Source organism: Indicator indicator, chromosome 14 (assembly GCF_027791375.1).
Source record: "Indicator indicator isolate 239-I01 chromosome 14, UM_Iind_1.1, whole genome shotgun sequence".
In the NCBI taxonomy this organism is placed as follows: domain Eukaryota; kingdom Metazoa; phylum Chordata; class Aves; order Piciformes; family Indicatoridae; genus Indicator; species Indicator indicator.
In genome coordinates, this window is record NC_072023.1 from 9328403 (window position 1) to 9347926 (window position 19524).

Here is a 19524-nt window from a genome sequence, read left to right on the forward strand (position 1 = left end):
TATCACGGATGATTCTGCAGCATATTGTGCATTACAAACGGGATCTGTAGGATTCGTAGGGATGTGATAATTAATTCAGCGAGGATGATGCTTAATATGGACTGGCCCGAAAGAAACGAGGTCTAAAAAGGAGTATGTGTGTGTAGGGGAGGGGGATGGAAGGAGGGGGGAGATGTTTGAAGTGTTCGAACGGTAAGGCAAGTGTTCAAAAAGCTACATTCCATTTGCTTCCCGACCTCAAGAGCAGCTCGAAGCTTGGCATATGCTGCAGTTCTTTACTCATATCGAACAGAACTGGTAAAGCTCGTCCTGAGTTCCTAAAGGGAAAGGCTCTGCGTTGCACCACTAGCTCTCACACCGCACCCGAGACTTGACCTTGGCACAACTCTTCCTCCAGCCGGTATCACAACAGACTCTGGCACTGCTCCAGTAAGGCTTAGGCTCCCTCCTCGGGGGGAGCGACCCCCACCCGCGACCTACCCACCCCAGTTCCCGCAAAGGCATCCCCGTACCCTCTCTTTAGCCGAACCCTCGCGTCTGTGGACTACTTGGTGCTCTGCAAACTGGAGAGCGACAGCCCATGGCACTTCTCCAGGCAGAGCTATAGAGCTGGCACGGGGCCAGCCTCTCCCGGTGTGCCGTCCCCACACAGCACTGCAGCTTTGGTCATATGAGCAGAAATGATGAGAAAAGCACTTTTTAATCTTTTCGCACTTGCCTCCCTGTTCAAACAGTTGCAGGATGGCTATGACTGACGTGCTCAGCGCTGACGATATCAAGAAGGCTGTGGGAGCCTTTTCAGGTGAGTGCTTTTTCTCTTTCCCTCTTCTCTTTTCCCCATTTAGTCTCTTTATCTTAGGATAGCAGTGCATTTATTTTAACTCGGGGAAGAGCAGAAGATCCGGCTAGACAAAATAACAAATGAGGATGTGTTCGCAGAAGTGCAGTGAAAGCCTGACAGTTCTATCAAGTACAAGACTGCATCCTCAGCAAAGTTACCCTGCACATTATAGAGGCGAAATATTTATTTCAAAGGAAGGCAAGGAGTAACTGCGGACAGACTTTGCTTCTACCGGGAGGATACTTTCAAAGGGAACAAAACTCTCGGCGACGCAGGGTGGATTATATCTTGATGTAGGATAGGGAAGTCAGCTGTGGATGGCGGCAGATTCCCATACTCCCCTGAAATTCAGTTTCAGGTATTGCAGAACGGTTCTTTCTCTTTTCAAAGGGTAAAGGAACCGCTCTTTTCCCGCTTTCTATGCGGAATCCCCGGGTGGGCTTTGCTTTTCGGGATGGAGTGGAAGGCAACAGCAGAGCAAGCGGGTGCACTGCTTGACTGCAGGAGCTTTCTGCAGGACGAATGGCTGTATGCAGCGGTCCATACTTCCCTGTCAGACTCCCCTGGGTTTCAGATATTCGCTACCGCTCTAATCCATCGCGCCCCTTTACACTGACTGCAAAGCTTCTCTGTGCTTATAAAAATTCAGGTAGTTACGGCAGAAATCGTGCTCCAGGATGCACACTGTTTTCCCCCCACTCCCTCCCCAGCCCTCCTCTCAGCCCTTCTGGCTGGTCGCATCACCCAGAAGAGCAGCCCCTTTCTGTCCTGCTTTATGCCATGACCTTCCCGAGCAGACAAGCGTAAAACCCGCTGAGCCTGACTGAACTGAGCAGCCGGAGAATCGAAGGGACCAACAAACTGCTTCCCTGAACACAGCAGCTGGTTTTCTCATTATCTTTCATTGTTCTAGGGCCATTTCCAAGTCCCGGAGTAGATGCAATTAGCAGCAACTAATGACAGATCTCAGTCAAGCAGACCGCTAAAGACTGAGCCTCCTTAATTTTACATAATAGGAAAAGCTGCGGCGGGAATAAGAATGCATGGGGAAAGGGGGAAAAGTCCACAGCATGTTTTGGAGGTCACTGTATTACATTTCTAACCCATATCTTTCTAATCCACACCGCAGTCGTTAAGCGACATGGGTGGGACAAAACCAGGTGCGGTTAAAGGAGAGGTGGAGCAGGTAAACTCGATTATCTCGGCTCCTATTTCAAGAGCTCTGTTTGGTTTCTTCCCTCCCCGGCGATCGCGCCTGACAAGGTTTTGCAGGCAGCACAGAGCACAGCACTCCCTTGCAGTGTCTGAGCTTATAGACCACGACTACAAGTACCTTTAGCGGTCGAAACACAACACTGATTTCTAGTAAGTCTTCAGGAAAAACGAAACAGAACTCAAACAGCCATGTGCTGTGAAACACTTTTTGCCAAAGCTAGGCTCCATGGTTGAGCAAGAGCGTGTTTTTGTTGTTTTGATTTTTTCCTCCCCGTGGCTAAAAATGTCCAAAAAGTGGCAGCAATCTAATGGTCAGAGCCTGCTCTCAGGTGACTTTTAATGTAAAACTTAGGGCACACACACACACAAAGGATTCAAGGCACTGAAATGAGACCAAGCAGGTTACACTTCAGCTCCCAACTCTATCACAGATTTCCTGTGTGACCTTGGGCAAGTCTCCATCCTTCTGTAGCTCAGCTCTTCACCTGCTCAAGGAAGCACTGTCCCTCTCCCCTTTCTTTATTTCCATGAGTGTCTGTGAAGCAGGGACAATTACAGTGTGTACATCTAGCTCCTGCCACAGCCGGGGTCCACTGTGCCTCCCACAGTAGGACAGGCAGCAGTATGGAAGAAAAGCACGGGTATGTGTTGCTGTATGTTTCAAAGACTTTTCTAAGCAGCTCTCTGACTTCTCCTCTTCTATAGCGGCTGAATCTTTTAACTACAAGAAGTTTTTCGAGATGGTAGGATTGAAAAAGAAGAGCCCAGAAGATGTGAAGAAGGTTTTCCATATTCTTGATAAAGATCGAAGTGGCTTCATTGAAGAGGATGAATTAAAGTAAGTAAAGATGTGTCCTTTCTCAAATGACTTCATGTTAAGAGTCTGATTTCCTATTTTCTTTTTTTTTTTTTCGCAAGACTCTAGATAATAGCAACAATTCATCTCTTGACTGGCAATTGTGTGCAACAATAAGTTGTTTGCTGATCATATGGTTTAAAGTGTGTTGGAGGTAGCTAGTTGTAACTTTTATTGCAGGATCTCTGAAGCACACCAGTGATCAATACCTTACCAATAGTTCTTCAGTCAAATGGAGTTTCAGACTAAAGTATTCCTCTTGAATGCTAAAGAAGGTCAACAGCAGAAAACACAACCCTGGAATCCAACTCATGTATCCAATCAGTGGTACAAATACAAAGTGAAACTGATCTGAAAAAAAAAAAAAGAAAAGAAAATAAAAGAAAAAACCTGACACTTTTTTTCCCATGCTTCCTTTTTAGGTTTGTACTGAAGGGCTTTACCCCAGATGGAAGAGACCTATCAGACAAAGAAACAAAGGCTTTTCTGGCTGCTGGAGATAAGGACGGGGATGGTAAAATTGGCGCTGATGGTATGTGATTAGAGGAGTAAACGTTGACAGTAACAATCGAATATTGCTTTAACAGACAGGAATGGAGGAAATCTAGGAATCAGTGTGGGCTGTGACCTTCTGAAGGACACAGTTCAGATTTAATGAAATGCCAAGGTTTGCTATACCTTGCCTGCAGGCTTAAGGGGAAACAGGAGCCGAGTTCTGACACTAGAGGGGGCAAGAGTTTGCAAAAATCCAGAGGCAGTTAAGGCACAGCACAGGGCTAACTACTGATCCCAGATTATACTTCAATTAGTTTGCATTTTCTGTTGACTCCACTGGAGTGAGGATCAGGACACTGAGAATTCAGAGGCCCAGACTTGACTATAAAACTTGAGAAAGAAAAAAAAAAAAAAGAGTCGAATACCAGCATTTCTGCCTGATGATCAGTAAACAGAATGTAATGCATAACCTAGCAAAGCAGTGCTCTTAAAATTCAAACTACAGTCAGTCTGATTCAGTATTTCTATATAATATTTGTCCACCCAGCTTTTGCTGGTGTTTATATGGGTCTTCACAGCTAAGAAAGCTTGTCACTCCCTTTTACGAAACATGAAAATTACAAGAAAAGAGCAACTTCTCACAACACTGCATAAAAAAAAAAATCCTACTGTTTTCTGTTCCCCCTTGGGATGAATCAAATTAACCCACATACAAAATTTCTCCTTTTTCCATATCCCTGAGACACACTGCAAGAGACATGAATAAACGTATTTTTAAATTGAATCTTTCCTTATTGCAGGCAAGATTCAATTGTAATGGAAGCTTGTGGCCAGAGTACTAAACCACCTAGACAGAAGGCAATTGCCAAGTTTTCACCATACTGATATGCTGAAATCTAGAGGGGAAAAAAAAAAAAGAAGAAAACCCCCAAACAATTAAAAATTTAATAGAAAGCAAAATGCAGTTAACTAACATAGTCTCTTAATTTAAAAGCTGAAAAATATTCCACAGAACATCAGACACTGACCTATTAGTCAGGTGATATATTAACCAAACTGCCTGTTCATAGCACACTGGCATGACTCTGACCCTGTTTCTAGACTAAAGCCTCTTAATTTCTCATATCATGATTATATTATGATTGAAGAGGACCAGTAGTGAAACTTATAGGGAAGTTCCTGCTAAACTTCAACAGTGCTACTGAACCTGATGAGTGTGTCATTACTTGACATTTCACAGGTTTATTATACAAGTCTTCCTAATTCCTATTAAAATTAGTGGCAGCAGTACTGAAATCAGTGGGCAAGATTTTCAGAGGAATACTTGATTCAGGTAAACTTTCAGCTGATCCACTAACCTCACATCATATACACTTTTAGTTATATCCAGAAGGCTGCAAAACAAAAGCAGTATAAACTGGAATATAACAGCTGCATTACAGAATTATTTTGGTTTCTACAAGAAAATACAGCACTAACTTTTTTTTTTTTTGCTTAAGATTGATCAAGCTGAAACAATGCCTGAGAGCCAGGACATTGTAATACAGCAATATGAAACACTTCTTCTCCTTATCTCTATCTTCTGCAACTTTCAATCTTTCTTAACTTTGAACTGGAATACTGTGAATTTATACTTGATAATGAGAAGGTAATGAAGGGGTTTATTTATTTATTGCTTCTTCTGGCTATATCCCTACTGCACAACATCACCAGTTTCTCTTCCATTTCTTAAATTTGATTCCACCAGCAAATTGTTACACCAGACAGGCTTGAAATACATGCAAAGCTAACAGCTGGGACTGTGCCCAAAGGATGAGCCTGACAGATACTTTGCAGCTTTTCCTTTGGTTCATAAATCCAATTCCAGATCATAGTAGCTTATGCAAATAAAATGTAAAGTCACAACTGTGCATCGCATTCATATTCAGTATTGAAATGCTGGATTCCTGTTACAAACTGCAACTGAATTGTCAGACATCAATTTTACTCCTTTGTACACAACTAACTGGTTACAAACATGCAGCCTTTCACAGGGTTTAATATGAATTCACTAGATGGCCATTAAGAGCTGTCCCTCAGGAGCCCATAGCAGTTTTAAGATCAGATCTTCATGGATTTTTAACACCACAAAGCCATCTTTTTCAGATGTATCACCACAAATGTTAATCCCAACCTAATCAGCCTTCTTCCAATTAGGGTCTCACATTACAGATTTTTCTCTTGGGACTCTTGCTTTAAACCCTTTAACATTCCTGCAGGACTCTTCACCTCAGAAATAGTTTTACCAGCTTACCTCTTGTCCCATCAAGATTTGTAATTTATGGCTGATCTGCCAGTTTCAGTTGAAAACTTGCAGCCTGTTCATGTGAAGACATGTGTGGTGTCAAGGCCCCTCCATCTTCCACTGATGTGAACAGAAGATGATGAACCTGGAAAAAAAAAATTGCAGATCAAGGCCAGGTTGCTTAATAAAACTACAAATATTAGCTTCCAGACCAGACTGGGAAGTGATGCTGAAGCAGCTCTGTCAACTTCAGGAGAACATTTATAAGAAAGGAGAAAAAAAAAAATTAAGATTTCTGCTTACTAAGTTTGTTTGTTTTAATCTGTTTTGTGTGTTGGCACCTGGACATGCACACCTTGCCTTTCAGGTTCTTGATTATTTATAGACCTGAGAAAGTACATAGAGAATTTTCACTGCACTGTAGACAGAACAAATCCAAATTTATATCCCAGTAAGTCAAAAGTCTTTTCTTTGATACAGCTCAGCTTCTCTGGATATTTTCATTATTCAATCATTTTCTTTCAATGTCATACAAATGAGAGATTAGGCCTTCAAAATTACAACTGGTAAGTCATGACCTTGCCACAGGTGAAAGTCAAAACAACAAAAAAAGAAAAATATTCTGGAAGTCCTTCATTTCTTACCCTTCTTTGTGCTCTTTTAGATTCTAAAATAGGTTAGTGTTAAGTGATTATTTATGAAGTTTCCTAAACAGATCTATTATACAGATAAAAAAAAAACCACACAACCACAATCTGATGAAAGAAATTATTAGCCTATAACATGTCCTCTGTAATTACATCTGTCATTTTGGTCAGATCCTACAGGGTATGCATTAGGCTGGTATACACTACTGAACCGTAGTGAACACAGTGAAGCAATCCTCTCCTTTGAAGTCAGAGCTTTGACACCAGACAGCTAGTAAATTATTTTAGATGACAAAATAGACTCAATCCCTGTAATTTAAAACTATTATTTTGTGCAATGAAAGATGAAAGTTAATTTTGTTTGGAAGGAGAATTACAACTGGAAAAGAGGATATAGTCAATCACAAGGATTCTCTCACTACCAGGCCAGTCAGAGGCAATAAATCTTTACAAGAATGACCAACAGGCAGGGGCTAATATACAGAGCCTGATCTCAGACCTTTTGCATACATAGACCTTGTAACAATGCCTCCACAAGCCACCTGTGGTTGGGTTAACCTTCATATGAAAATAAAGAGTGAACTAGTTTACAAGATTGTTCAGCTGGAACATCTTTGAGATATTTAAAGTATATTGAAAGCTCCGTAAAAAGTATAAAGTACATAGCAGTTATTCATGAAGGAGTATTTCATGGTTTGCTGGCTATCAGAAAGTACTCATAAAATACATTGCCATTAAGTGATAATATCACTACCAGAATGTATTATAGAAAATATTTGGCTGCAAGCCTGAATAACCTTTCCCAAATACGTTCCATAGATACAAATTATTATAAAAAGTTTTTAATTTAGCTGTAGCAAGTATGACAACTTGTTCTAATAGAATATGCATAGCTAGTTTTCTCTTTTGGAAAGGATTCATCCATTGCAGTCCATGCTTCTCTCTGCAGGATTTCTTCACACAGTGATTTAGTAATCATAGCCTTTTTCCTTTTTTCTACCCCGAGCAGTCTGGGTTTCTATCACAAGCACTTTATGTTATCTCTTCAATTCAGTTTGCAACACTTTGGGTCTGTGTACCCACTGTGTGCAGGATTTACATGCGTTTTGTGTCAAGTAATCTGCATCACTAATCCTAATTTGGATTTACATCTCTTTCAAAATGAGGGGTAAATTTGGATCTAATTTAAACCCTCTGACACTTCTATTTCTCAGTCTGGTTTTGTCAGAAGTTGGCATCATGTGTTTTGTTGTTTTGGGGTTTTTTTAACACATCATCAAAAATGTTATCTGTTTGCACATTCCAGTCAGTAAAGATCTAACTTGTTTAGAGCTTAGTGGTTTTCGAGTGAACATTAGAATGTTATTTAAAATGCTTATTTTCATCTTCTGTGGTTTTCAGTTGCAAGACATTACTCTTCATTATGTTAAACTTCAGTAATTCTCTCTTGAGTCTTTACAGATGACTGCTCCCCCTGTTTGTCATTTTGCTCTCAGCTGATTATGTTAAACCTGTAAACCACTCTCTCTGTATACCCTCTAATCCCTTTATCATCTTTGTTGCCTTCTTGGGATTCCCTCCAGTCTGTCATTTTTAAGGCTCTCAAGGCACAGGGAAGCGTTCAAGGTATTCCCATGTGTAACTGTTGCAAGGTTAGATGGAGTTAGGAATTACAACCTCCTTGGAGTGCAGTCGGCCAAGCAGCAATTCACCAGGACACAAACCTGCCTTTTCCATGCTTTATCACCCTGCTAAAAGGTATTATATATACTACAGCATAAAATTACCCCAAACATTATGGATGTAACACTAATCAAAGCCATAAGCTCTCTGAAATCACCAGACTTTGTCTCCTTACCACCAAGATTGCTGTGCAGGTTGATGTCAGCCCTCTGGTTTTTGTAATCTGTCATTTTCAGTCAATTTGTCATTATGAAACTGAGTTTAAATGCAATATACTTACAATATAAGGATACGAATACTCTGAAAGACTCATTAATGAGTCTCTTTGCCAAACGCTGATATAAAGGAAATTTATCTCACTGTGAAATTAAATTTCTAGTTCTTGCCTTCATCCCATTGAGATTTACAAAGGAATCACAGGGAACTAATCAAGTTCTTCAGATGAATAGCAGTGGAGAATCTTGACAGTCTGGCATAGCATTTCTCCCTTAACCTCAAAAAAATCCCTTCATTTCACTGTAAGATTTCCCAAGTCATACTTTCCCTTTAATTAACTCAGATTTCTTTGTTCTTCTGTTATTGTGACGTTTCTCTACTCTCTAATCATTGTAATATGCTTCCTGCCTCTTCACTTTTTTTTTTTTTAATAATTTTTAAACTTTTTCTTTTCTCCAGAATTTGCAACTCTGGTGGCTGAATCATAAAGGCTTTGACCAATGCAAACCCTTCACCCATCCTTCACTGCCCAATTCCAACCACCTCCTGCTGACTGCTTTGGCTCCTGTTCTATTTATTTATGTTATTTTATACTCCAGCTCTGTTCTCTGCAATCCTGCAACTCTGTAATTGTGCTGAAAGACACTGTTAAAGTAATAAAGGTCACATCAATCTGGGCTTTATTCTCTCTCACTATAACTTGTTTCTTATTTCATGCAGGCTTGGCACACACTGAGAGAAAATTTTACTCCTTCTTGCTGACATTCCTGCTGTTTTATCCCTAGCTAGGTTAAAGTGGGAAGAAATAATTTTTAAAAAAATTTAAAAACTGGGATAAAACATGCATATAATGAGTCATTCAGTCCAAGTTCTGAACTGTGGCAAAACTGACTGCATTATTTTTAAGCCATCCTTGCTAAATGGATGCATACTCATAGCCTGGAAAATCTCTACTGAAGGCAATTACCCAACTTCATTTGGCAGTTTGCTCCTTTGACTTAATCAGTCTTATAGCTAAAAAAAAAAAAACCAAAAAAACAAATAAGGTATTTCCTAATATTTAACCTACAGCTCCCCTGCTGCATTTTTGTGATCAGTAAATTGATCCTTGGCTGTTATTTTTTAATAAAAGGTTTGACAGGAATATCAGCTGGTGCCTGCCAATCATGCATGGAAATAACTTTGTAAACAATTGGAAAAGCGTTCACTTCTGAAACACAGGATATGTTTACTAGCAGTGTTACACAACTATCTAGGACAAGAAGAATGGAATACTCACAAGAAACAACAGTATGAATTTTTGGAAGGGGCACACCAAGATTCAGGTGTTGACGGGTGCTACTGTTGACATTCCCACTGTTAAAACAGTATATATATATATATATATATATATATATATATATATAAAATAATATTTTAAAAAAATTCTTTCTTCTAAAATTTACCAGGGAAATGAATTATTATTCTGAGTTACACACAGGCAACTGAGACTCAAGCTAAGAAAATGACTAGCCAACAATAAGCCTATGGCAGAGCCAAGAGCTAAACACTTGTAACCCTGATCCTCTTCAGTAACTTTGGCACCAAGATCATGCTTTCTGTTTCTTGGCTGAGTTTTTTTTGTTCTTCTTTTTAAGTAAAGATTAAAAGCCAAGAGGGGGAGGGGGGAAATCTTTTTAGGCAGCATCGTCCCCACATCTTGACAGAACATTGATTAGTAATGCAATAAATAGGAAGGACATTTGCCATGTCTGGATTCCAACCTATGCCCTGCAGCAATAATACCTTATTCCATTCAGATTTACTATCACTAATTTAGCAGACACCAAAAGATAAAGCTGAAGCTCTGTCACCATCACATTGTACAGAATACCATCCTTGCCACAGCGATTACCCATTGCTGCTGGGGAAGCCAATAAACACTCCCTAAAGCTATTCTAGATTTTCACTCTGTAGTAACTTTACAAGGAAGATTTTTTTTTTTCCTGAAGCTGCTGTGCGCTCGAAAGAAATCCTTTGGTTTCGCACAATGTATATAGGGATCTGAAGAATGTATTGATTTTTAAGTATTCTAAATAAAGCAAATGAAAACGGACCGCAATGAAGCCACAGTTTATTGACTTCTTTTCCTCGGCAGCTGCTGACCTCCAGTGGCAGCAACGCGTAATTACAAGGCGAGATCAGAAACGGTAGGAACCCAGCCACTGAAATACCACGAACGAAGCCCCCTGCCATCAGAGAGCCGACATAAAAATCGCTATGGAAGCAAAGCCCTCTACGGTCTCTTTCTAGTCTTTGAACCTGCAAGGATTTATATTTCAATATTTCATTGGAGGGCATGAAAGGTGAAATTTTATCCAGGGCTTTCACAAAACAAACCAACCAACCAAAAAACCCTAGCAGAGCAGAACAAATAGCAAACAAATACAGCCATTCATGTGTCTAAGAAACTAGTTATAGTACGTGATGTGAAGCATTACAGCGGCATTAATGCGGATATTTCACTGGCATAAAAGTCTGAAGACCCCAAAGATTCCTTTATCAGTCTTTCTTCACATTATTCCCTCAGTCTAATAAAAGTACAAAACCAGAAACCAATCAGATTCCTCCTTGGTTTTGCCTTTGGTGGCTCTCAAATACTGGGGAAGGTTTAATGCAGGACAGAGAGATGTCAAGCTTAACTTTCTCCAAGATGGAGCTCAAGCCTGGAACAGGTTGCCCGGGGAGGTGTTCAAGGCCACATTGGACGAGGCCTTGAGCAACCTGGTCTAGTAGAAGGTGTTCCTTGTCCATGGCATGGGGGTTGGAACTAGATGATCTCTAAGATCCCTTCCAACCCAAACATTCTATGAATCACTCCTGAGCAAGCAACACCAAGTGCCTAATTTGGCCTGGAATTTTTCACCTATATAGTAATTAATGAGATGAAAAGAAATAATCCCTTACTTTCAAAGTGCAAAAATTACAGTAGGTTGAAAGACCTCTGAAATACCATCTTCACTTCTCATGGTCCCTGTACCTGATGTTCCTAACATGTATTTGGTCAGTTCATTCAAATATGAAACCGATATACTCAGAACCCATGTTATCATAATTCTCATAAAACCTGTTTTAAATCTCTTTTTTTCCTAATATATTTTAAATTCAAGTTTCAACATTTCACACCTGTCTCACTAAAGCAGAGGGGAAAAAAAAAATCGATTAAGAAAAGAATATTTTAAAATCAAATGTGTAATATAATCTCTGCCCAAACATAAAATAACTGCTTTATCAATTATCAAACCACTGCTTTTTCTGCACTGTTGGCTTTTCAATGTTTATCTTAGATTCTTACAGGGCAGCCTGACCTAATTGAGGATGTCCCTGCTTGCTGCAGAGGGGGTTGGACTAGATGACCTTCGGAGGTCCCTTCCAACCCAGACCATTCTATGATTCTATGATTTTCCCACACAAACTCCTTCTAAACCCTCCTCAAATCTTGAATGGTTCCACATCCAATTAACAAAAAGTCTCATAGAGTTTTCCTTTTAGGTGGAAGCTATCTATTCATGGTTCAAAATGCAGTAAACAAATGCAGGATTTTAAGTTACACTAAAATGTAGAATAAAGCATTATACATTCAATACAGTATTCATTTTCATATTGCTCTCATTGTAAGAGCTTTAAGACTGGCTCAGAAACGACTGTAAAACTGAAGAAAGCAGAATTTGCTACAAAATTTAATCAGGCTTCCAGCAGAGCATGGATTATAGTACACTTGACAAATAATAATTAAAAAAAGTAGTCCACAGTACGCTGCAATGTTCATGAAGGATGCTTGAATTTCCACATGCATAAGCAAAAGAGCAAAATTAAGTTTCTCCAAGAAACATTTACCTTGAATTTCTTAATTGGCATCTTACATCACCTTTGTCCTGAACAGTAAGTGTTCCATAATTCCCCCCACTCTGTTGTAATATACCAGAAACTATAAAAAAAATCCAAACAACTTCAGCCATGATGTTGAAGACAAAATCTCAAATAATCAGTGCACATCTTTTCCTTAGACTCATAGCCAATGGTTTGGAACAAGACACAACTGGATGATTTAAGATATGTAAATTATGTTTACACACACCAAAAAAAAAGGACATTACTTGTTCACATTGGTATTAAATGTGGCTAGGAAATAAACACAGCTCACTCTCAGCTACAACTCTAAAGGAAGAAGAGCCAAATCGTCAAGTCACAGACAAATCATCATTTCCTGACATTTAACAAAGAGGGTTTGCACCAACAGACCACCACCAACTCTTCACATTTCTCCAATCACCATTTACTATTAACAAACTTTAACCATCAAATGAATAATTGTTGATGCTTTAAGGATCCTGCCGAGCTCTTAATGGAGTTTCGTGGATCAACAATTTTCCACATCTTATTTTGGGAATCAATGGACTGGAGGCTGTAACACCTGTTCATTTTGCAGAAGCTGAGCTGGGATTCATATTTACAGTCTATCCACCTGCCCTGAGCTCAACACTGCCTAATGTCCTATGATAGCTTCCACACGTTGTTGACTTTATCAACACAAAGCTTGCTTGTTTGCTTCTTTTGCCTTTTCTGACTTTGCATCTTTGTGAGGGAAGTTCCCCTAGTTTCTAAATACTTTTGAAGATGGGAAATGCAGATCATGTTCTCCTTTGCAACAACACACACATAGTTTTGTTAAAGCCTCTGTGCTATAGTATCTAAACATTAACAACATTCTCTCTAAAACAGAGTTGATATTTGGGGTGGGTTGGAATTAAAAACTGGCATTGCACAATATTATCATAGAATCATCACAGACTGCTTTGGGTTGGAAGGGACCTTAAAGATATTTAGTTCCAATCTGCCTGCTGTGAGCAGGAACACCTTTCACTAGACCAGGTTGCTCAAAGCCCCATCCAACCCAGCCTTGAACATTTCCAGAGACAGGGCATCCACAACATCTCTGGGCAACCTGTTTGAGTGCCTCACCACCCCATAGTGAAGAGTTTCTTCATGATATCTAATCTAAATGTACCCACTTTCAGTTTAAAACCATTACCCCTTTTCCCATCCCTATATGTAAAAAATCCCTGTCCATCTTTTCAGTAGGCCTCCTTTAAGTATCAAAAGGCTACTACAAAGTCTCCACAGAACTTTCTCCTCTCCAGGCTGAACAATCCCAACTTTCTCAGCCTTTCTTCATAAGAGAGGTGTTCCAGTCCCCTAAATCTTCATGGGCCTCTTCTGGACCTACTCCAAAAGGTACATGTCTCTCTTGTGCTGAGGACTCCAGAGCTGGACACAGTACTCCAGATGGGTTCTCACCAGAGTGGAGTAGAGGTTAAGAATAACCTTCCTCAGCTTGCTGGCTATGGTTCTTTTGATGCAGCCCTGGGTACAGATGGCTTTCTGCCAGGTCATGTTGAGCTGCTTCTCAACCAACAACACCCCAAAGCCTTTCTCCACAGGGCTGCTCACAAATTTGCAACAAGCTCTGTCTCAACAAAGTAACATTAAAGATTATGAATTTATACAAGGTTCACTGAAGACACAAAATAGTTCACAAAATTTTTATTAGCATAAAACACAAAAAAAAAACCTTAATTTGCCTCTCAAATTCCAGATTGACATGTGAGCAGTCGGTGCATAAAGAACAGATTCTTTTACTTATAGATCAATGGCAAATGGAAAAGAAATAATATGGCATGCATTAACACACCAAAATTCAGTTGTGGTTAAAGTATAGGCACACATTCTATTCCTAAGACCATCCAGGAACCACGGGTAACACCAATACAAGAGCACAGGCATTAGCACATGCCAGTGATTAAAATACATCCTCTCATCACTAACAGGTACTTGAACTTGAGCTGCTGCACCCTCATTCTGAGAGAGTATTTTAAGAGATCAGCTTTTCCAAAGGGACACACCCCTTAGAAATCCCAACACTCTCTAGAGCTCCAACATTCCAAATGCTTTTCCTCTTAAACAAGAGAGTGAAGCCAAATGTTTCTAAAGGGGGTTAGCTGTGAGTACAAGAGACGAGTAGTCAAAACTAGAGTCCCTTTTCCAGCTACCAAAAAAACAGAAGGGACTGCATGAGCTACAACAATAAATGGACCAGAAGATCCAAATGAAAATACTGGAAGTTACTTTTAAGCCTATAGGACATGCAGCTATAAAAGATAGGTGTTTTTTCCACTCATTCAGCCTTCCACCAAGGAAAATCTAAGTGAAAGGATCTTGTCAGTGTCTGCATTACAATGTCCAACTCCTCTTGCAACAATAGATTGTAATTCTAGGAGATGCTCATCTGAGTGATTGACGATTTATGCACAAAAATGCACTTGGTTTCACTGGTGTTACAGTGGCACAACACTGGCATTAACAGGAGATGCTCATCTGAGTGACTGATGGTTTATGCACAAAAATGCACTTGGTTTCACTGGTGTTAAAGTGGCACAACACTGGCATTAACAAATGGACACTTAAGCCTTCAGGTGGTAAGAACATGGTAACTCTCCTGTCTCCACCACTGGAGCTTCTAGACAGGTCATAAGAGGCAGAGGACCAGAGGTCAAATGCTTAAGTGTTGATTACTGGAGGGAAGGTCCATAGGTTGCTAAAAAGTCAAATAGTTTGGAGACCTTTTCAGGTCCTGGAAATGTTGCCCAGAAGGATTTTTTAATTTTTTAGCTGTAACAAACTTTTAAGTGCAATTCAATGCACTTAAAAAAAAAAAAAAACCACTAGAAAGATACTAAAACATATAGGTAATAGCAAATTATCAAGCACTTATAACTGCTTTAATACAAAGCACATGGCTGTGCTAATTTTATGCTTCCTTCTGCAGATGAACGAACATTTTCTATCTTAAAACATTTGCATTTCTCTCTCCCTCCCCCTCCCCTTAAAGTAATTTTCAATTTTGCTGGATACAGCACAATCGCATCTACTCTTTCAGCTGCAATGGGTTGTTGAAATTGAGCTATTGCCCAGCACCTGCTCTTAGTCAGACAGCTGAAATCAGAGGTTAGGAGAAAAATAAAGATTTTATGTCATTGTAATGCAAGTCTTCTTTTAGCTTTGCTGCAGTCAGTGTTCAATTATATTCTGTAATAATCTCCATTACTAGAGCCAGTGTTTTTCTGTTCCTATCTGCATGTATTAACTTTCTTGTTCATATGCGATAGTCTTCTTAGCAAAGCAGAGGTGTCTTAAGAGACATTTGCCCATAGATTTAATGACTCTACATGTTTTTTGGCCTGTTGAGGATCCTAGGGTTCAAATGAATCTTCATTTTGAATGCTTCAAAGGAAGGCAACTGATAAAATGGAACTTAAACTATTTCTCACTGAAAGCCTGATAGGTCAAAATTAATCTGAAACTTCATCTAGTCTATTGAATACAACACAGAAGGTCTAACAATGAAAGTCTCCCACGTAATTTTTTTCCTGGGTGTATCCTATTTTCACAAGCTCAGGATCCTTCTTGTTCAGAATTTTTATAAGTTCACTGTGAAGCCCAGATGTTTAAACCTTCATCAGAAGCAGGAATCAAGGCTTGATGTCTGTAGGAAGAAAGCCACAGTGATTTTGACCACCAAGGCTCAGCAGCAAATGGGAAGGAAGTAGCTGGTGCAACCAGCTAACAGCTACCAGAAATGCAGGAGGGGAAGCCTTGCTTTTGAAGAAGGATTGTGCAAAAATAGCTGGGACACAGAGGTCTAAGAGGGTGAACAACACAGAAATTTAGGGTATGAGACTTCAGGGGGGAAAGGGCATCAAGAGCAGGGAAGACTGGCAATGGTTAGAGGGAAGATTTGAAAAACTTAGAGCAGAAGAGGTTTTATTATAACAAATTGACCTTGAAAAGAAAGGACATGGATAAGATAGAAAAGTTTGCACCCAAAAATTAACCTGTTAGAAAAGTGAAGGTGATAGGATACAGTGTGCTGTAAACTCTTGAAAATTTAATTACGAGTCTCAAATATTTATCTTCCCCCTCCTCCATTAAACCTCCAGATCCTGGAGTCACACGGCTAACTCTCAGTTTTCAGCAAAGGGGAAAAAAAACAATCTAGCTGTCATGCCTGCAGAGAAAACCTTGAACATTCAAACCCTAAAAGCATAAACAGGATATAAACCAAAACATAACCTTTTATTTTCCAATATATCTCATTATTTGCATGCACTCTCCTACAGTTTTTAATCGTTCAGATACAGCACTAAGCGTAAACCTTGCAGCTGCTTTCTAAGCAGACAGCAACTAGAGATCCAAAAAAAGATTCCTAGCTGATATCAGTCATCATCACCACATAATGACTGGCATGCTGGAATTATGGGTAGCTCATTTAAAGGTGTCACATATTCATATATTCTGTATTCAACATGATGCACTCTGCTCTTACTTACCAGCATCCAATCACACTGTGCACGACTCTGTGTGAAAGAGCGTAACTGATTGCTCCAATAACAGCATGCTCACAGCTGAGAAGGGTTCAGGACACACACAAGGCCACAGCAAGTCCTTAGTCTGTCACAGATATTCCTCCCTGGAGATATCTAAACAACCAGAAGACTTTCTGTATGAAGTTCCAGATCCCCAGTCAGCTATCCATGTCTAATGCTTTGGGGTGTATTGTTAGAAAACTAAATACAGATTTAGGTATTGTTCCCAGCACTTTTGCCAGCTTTCATGTGCAAGAATAAACAAATAGAGATTCAAGATGGAATTTTTCCAGACATGCAGAATAAATTCTTCCCCCCAGATACTCATCTTTATCCTCTGTGGGTTTGAATGCACCCTTGAGAAACCTGTCCCTCATTTCATATTCACTGGAAGAGAAAACATAACAGTTACAATTAGCACACTCAAACCAAGTTCATGGCCCTGCTGAGGTACCCACCCTGCATCTAATAATTTACCACTTTTCATTGATGCCCCAACTGCCACTCATTTCTAACTTCTCCTTTCCAATGTAGTAGATCAGAAACAAATGACAGACATGCCAGTTCAGTCAGAAGCACTGCTGCAACTGCCAACAAATCCTTTGGCTGATTCAGCCATTTCATAATCATCTTACATTTCAGTGCACCGACTCTTAGCCAAAAAGCCTTCATATCTGTATCTCACTCCCTAACACAAAAGAGCAAAATCCGAAGACCCAGAATTATAGTTATGCTGTTATCAGCAGTGATATCAAAAGCATCCAAATTCATACTTTTGTGCTTAATAGCCACACTCTGAAGAGGAACAAAAAGCAGTTTTGAGGGATGCCCCCCAAAAGAGAAGAAGTTTCTACTTATTGTACTGCTTGGGGAAAGTGTAAAGAATGGAAATCTGCCATAAAATTTACACATCGTTCTTGCAGTTGTCAAAGCTCTCCAGACCTATCAGTAAGCACTGGTAGGCAGTTCTGTAAGAATCAATACATTACAAAAGCTGCAGGAACTCTGAATATTCATCCATTTGCCAGGCATTTCTGATGGGATTTTTTAGTCACATTTTCCTTTTAATGATGCAAGATTTAAAAAAAAGCAAAACAAAACCAAACCCAACCTGATTAAACACTTACAGATTTACTAAATCCTTTCCTCCACATTAATGCTCTCCTGAGACGCATTGCCTGTTCCAAGGAAAGCTACATTACTTCCTCAGTAGCTTTTACTAGGCAGCAAGGTTAAATTACAGGTTGTCACCTGCTCAACTCTGAACATATCCAGAATGCTTGCACCTAAACAGAAAAAAACTGTACAAAGGAGTCCTAGGAATATTAGTGAATTCTGCCCCACAAAAAATGACTTTTTAACAGGTTTATGTTCTGAAGGAGACAACAAAGTGACCTGGACAGTGCTAGACAGACCCTGAAGAATAAGCCATGCATCTAAAAGACTGCATGGCCTTGGTTTAATCCCCTCTGTGAAGCCCTGATTCTGAAATGCCTTGCCACTCCTCCTGGAGCTGCAGTTCTACCAACGCTGCCTTCTGCAGCTTGATGAGAGGCGATCTGCACATAGACATTATAAAGCACTTTATCTGCTGTTTGGTGACCACTGCCTGAAGGAATGTGACTTCAAATTCCAGGGTCTTGTGGCTGTCAGGGCAACCTGCCAATTAGAGATGGGGCACTTCCCACTCAGGAATCTTGCTTTATTTGAGGAAGAAACGAAATGTGCAAATAAAAAGAGTGTCCTGTTCCTCCTTAGCTGGTAAATACAATAGTTAACGTAACAAACAGTTCTCTAGGGTAAGGACATCATCCTTTGTTGCAGGTTTGGGTTTGGGTTTTTGTTTTTTTTTTTAAATCCACAGGGTCTCTCTTCACTTTCTCACATATTCAAGATGAGAGAAGCTTCAGTGAGCACAGCTACCAGTATTCCAATTTATTCAGCAGCAACCCCTGTAGACTGCTAACAACAGACTGCAATTCTGCTTGGATTACAAGGTGCAGATAAGTAATTCCATCCTAAATCTATCACTGTCAGTGTTGTTAATGGAGCAGCTTTTACCTGTGAGATGTCAGAAAATGGAAAAGCTTGAGACTGGAAAAAAAAGCCCAAACAAACAAAATATGGGGCAGAAGGACAGGAGAAATGGAGAGGACCCACATCCATTAAGTGCTCTATGCACTTGCATGTGGAGGTAAGTAGGAAAGGAGGGAATGGGAAAAGGACCAGGGTGCTAATAGGAAAGTAGCTATGAGAAAAGAGATGGCCAGACTCCAAGTGGAATTTTTCAACAGTAGTGAAAATCTCACTTCCATCCAGCAGAACCAACACCTACCATTACACTGATCCCAGGGCAAAATGGTAGAGATGTTTGCGACCTCAGTAAATGCTGATGGATACTACTACATTACAGCCACGATCAATAAATCTCAAGTACATCATAATGGAGCCTCAAAGCCTTCACATACAGACCTGTCACTAAACTGGGACAATATTACAAATAGACAACAAAGGATAATGCAAAGATGGCAAAAATGGAACAACACAGAGACAAGTGCATTTCTTGAGAGGATGGAGCGGAAGGCAGACAAGATGAAAAAGGAGGTAAGCTATTTAGCCACAAGGGATGGAGAACATCAATAACCATACACCTGTTTTATGTGGTGGCAGATTCAGGAATGGAAAACAGTGAAAGCAACAATAAGGCCTGGGCTTAATTCCTTTTTAAAGGAACCCGTAATAGTGATTCCCTCATTGTAGTTTGCTACAATCATCTACAATTAAACTCTTTGCCCACTTGGGCTAGGGAAGTACACAATTTTTTT

General features: G+C 39.9%; 1 protein-coding gene across 1 annotated transcript; it reads left to right on the plus strand.

Annotated features, from left to right (window-relative positions):
- Positions 1 to 712: 712 nt before the first annotated feature.
- On the plus strand, positions 713 to 9588 carry PVALB (parvalbumin). The gene is made up of 4 exons (XM_054386536.1): positions 713 to 802; positions 2762 to 2894; positions 3335 to 3444; positions 8697 to 9588. The coding sequence occupies exons 1-4, from the start codon at positions 742 to 744 to the stop codon at positions 8723 to 8725; spliced, it is 333 nt and encodes a 110-aa protein (XP_054242511.1). The 5' UTR covers positions 713 to 741; the 3' UTR covers positions 8726 to 9588.
- Positions 9589 to 19524: the final 9936 nt, after the last annotated feature.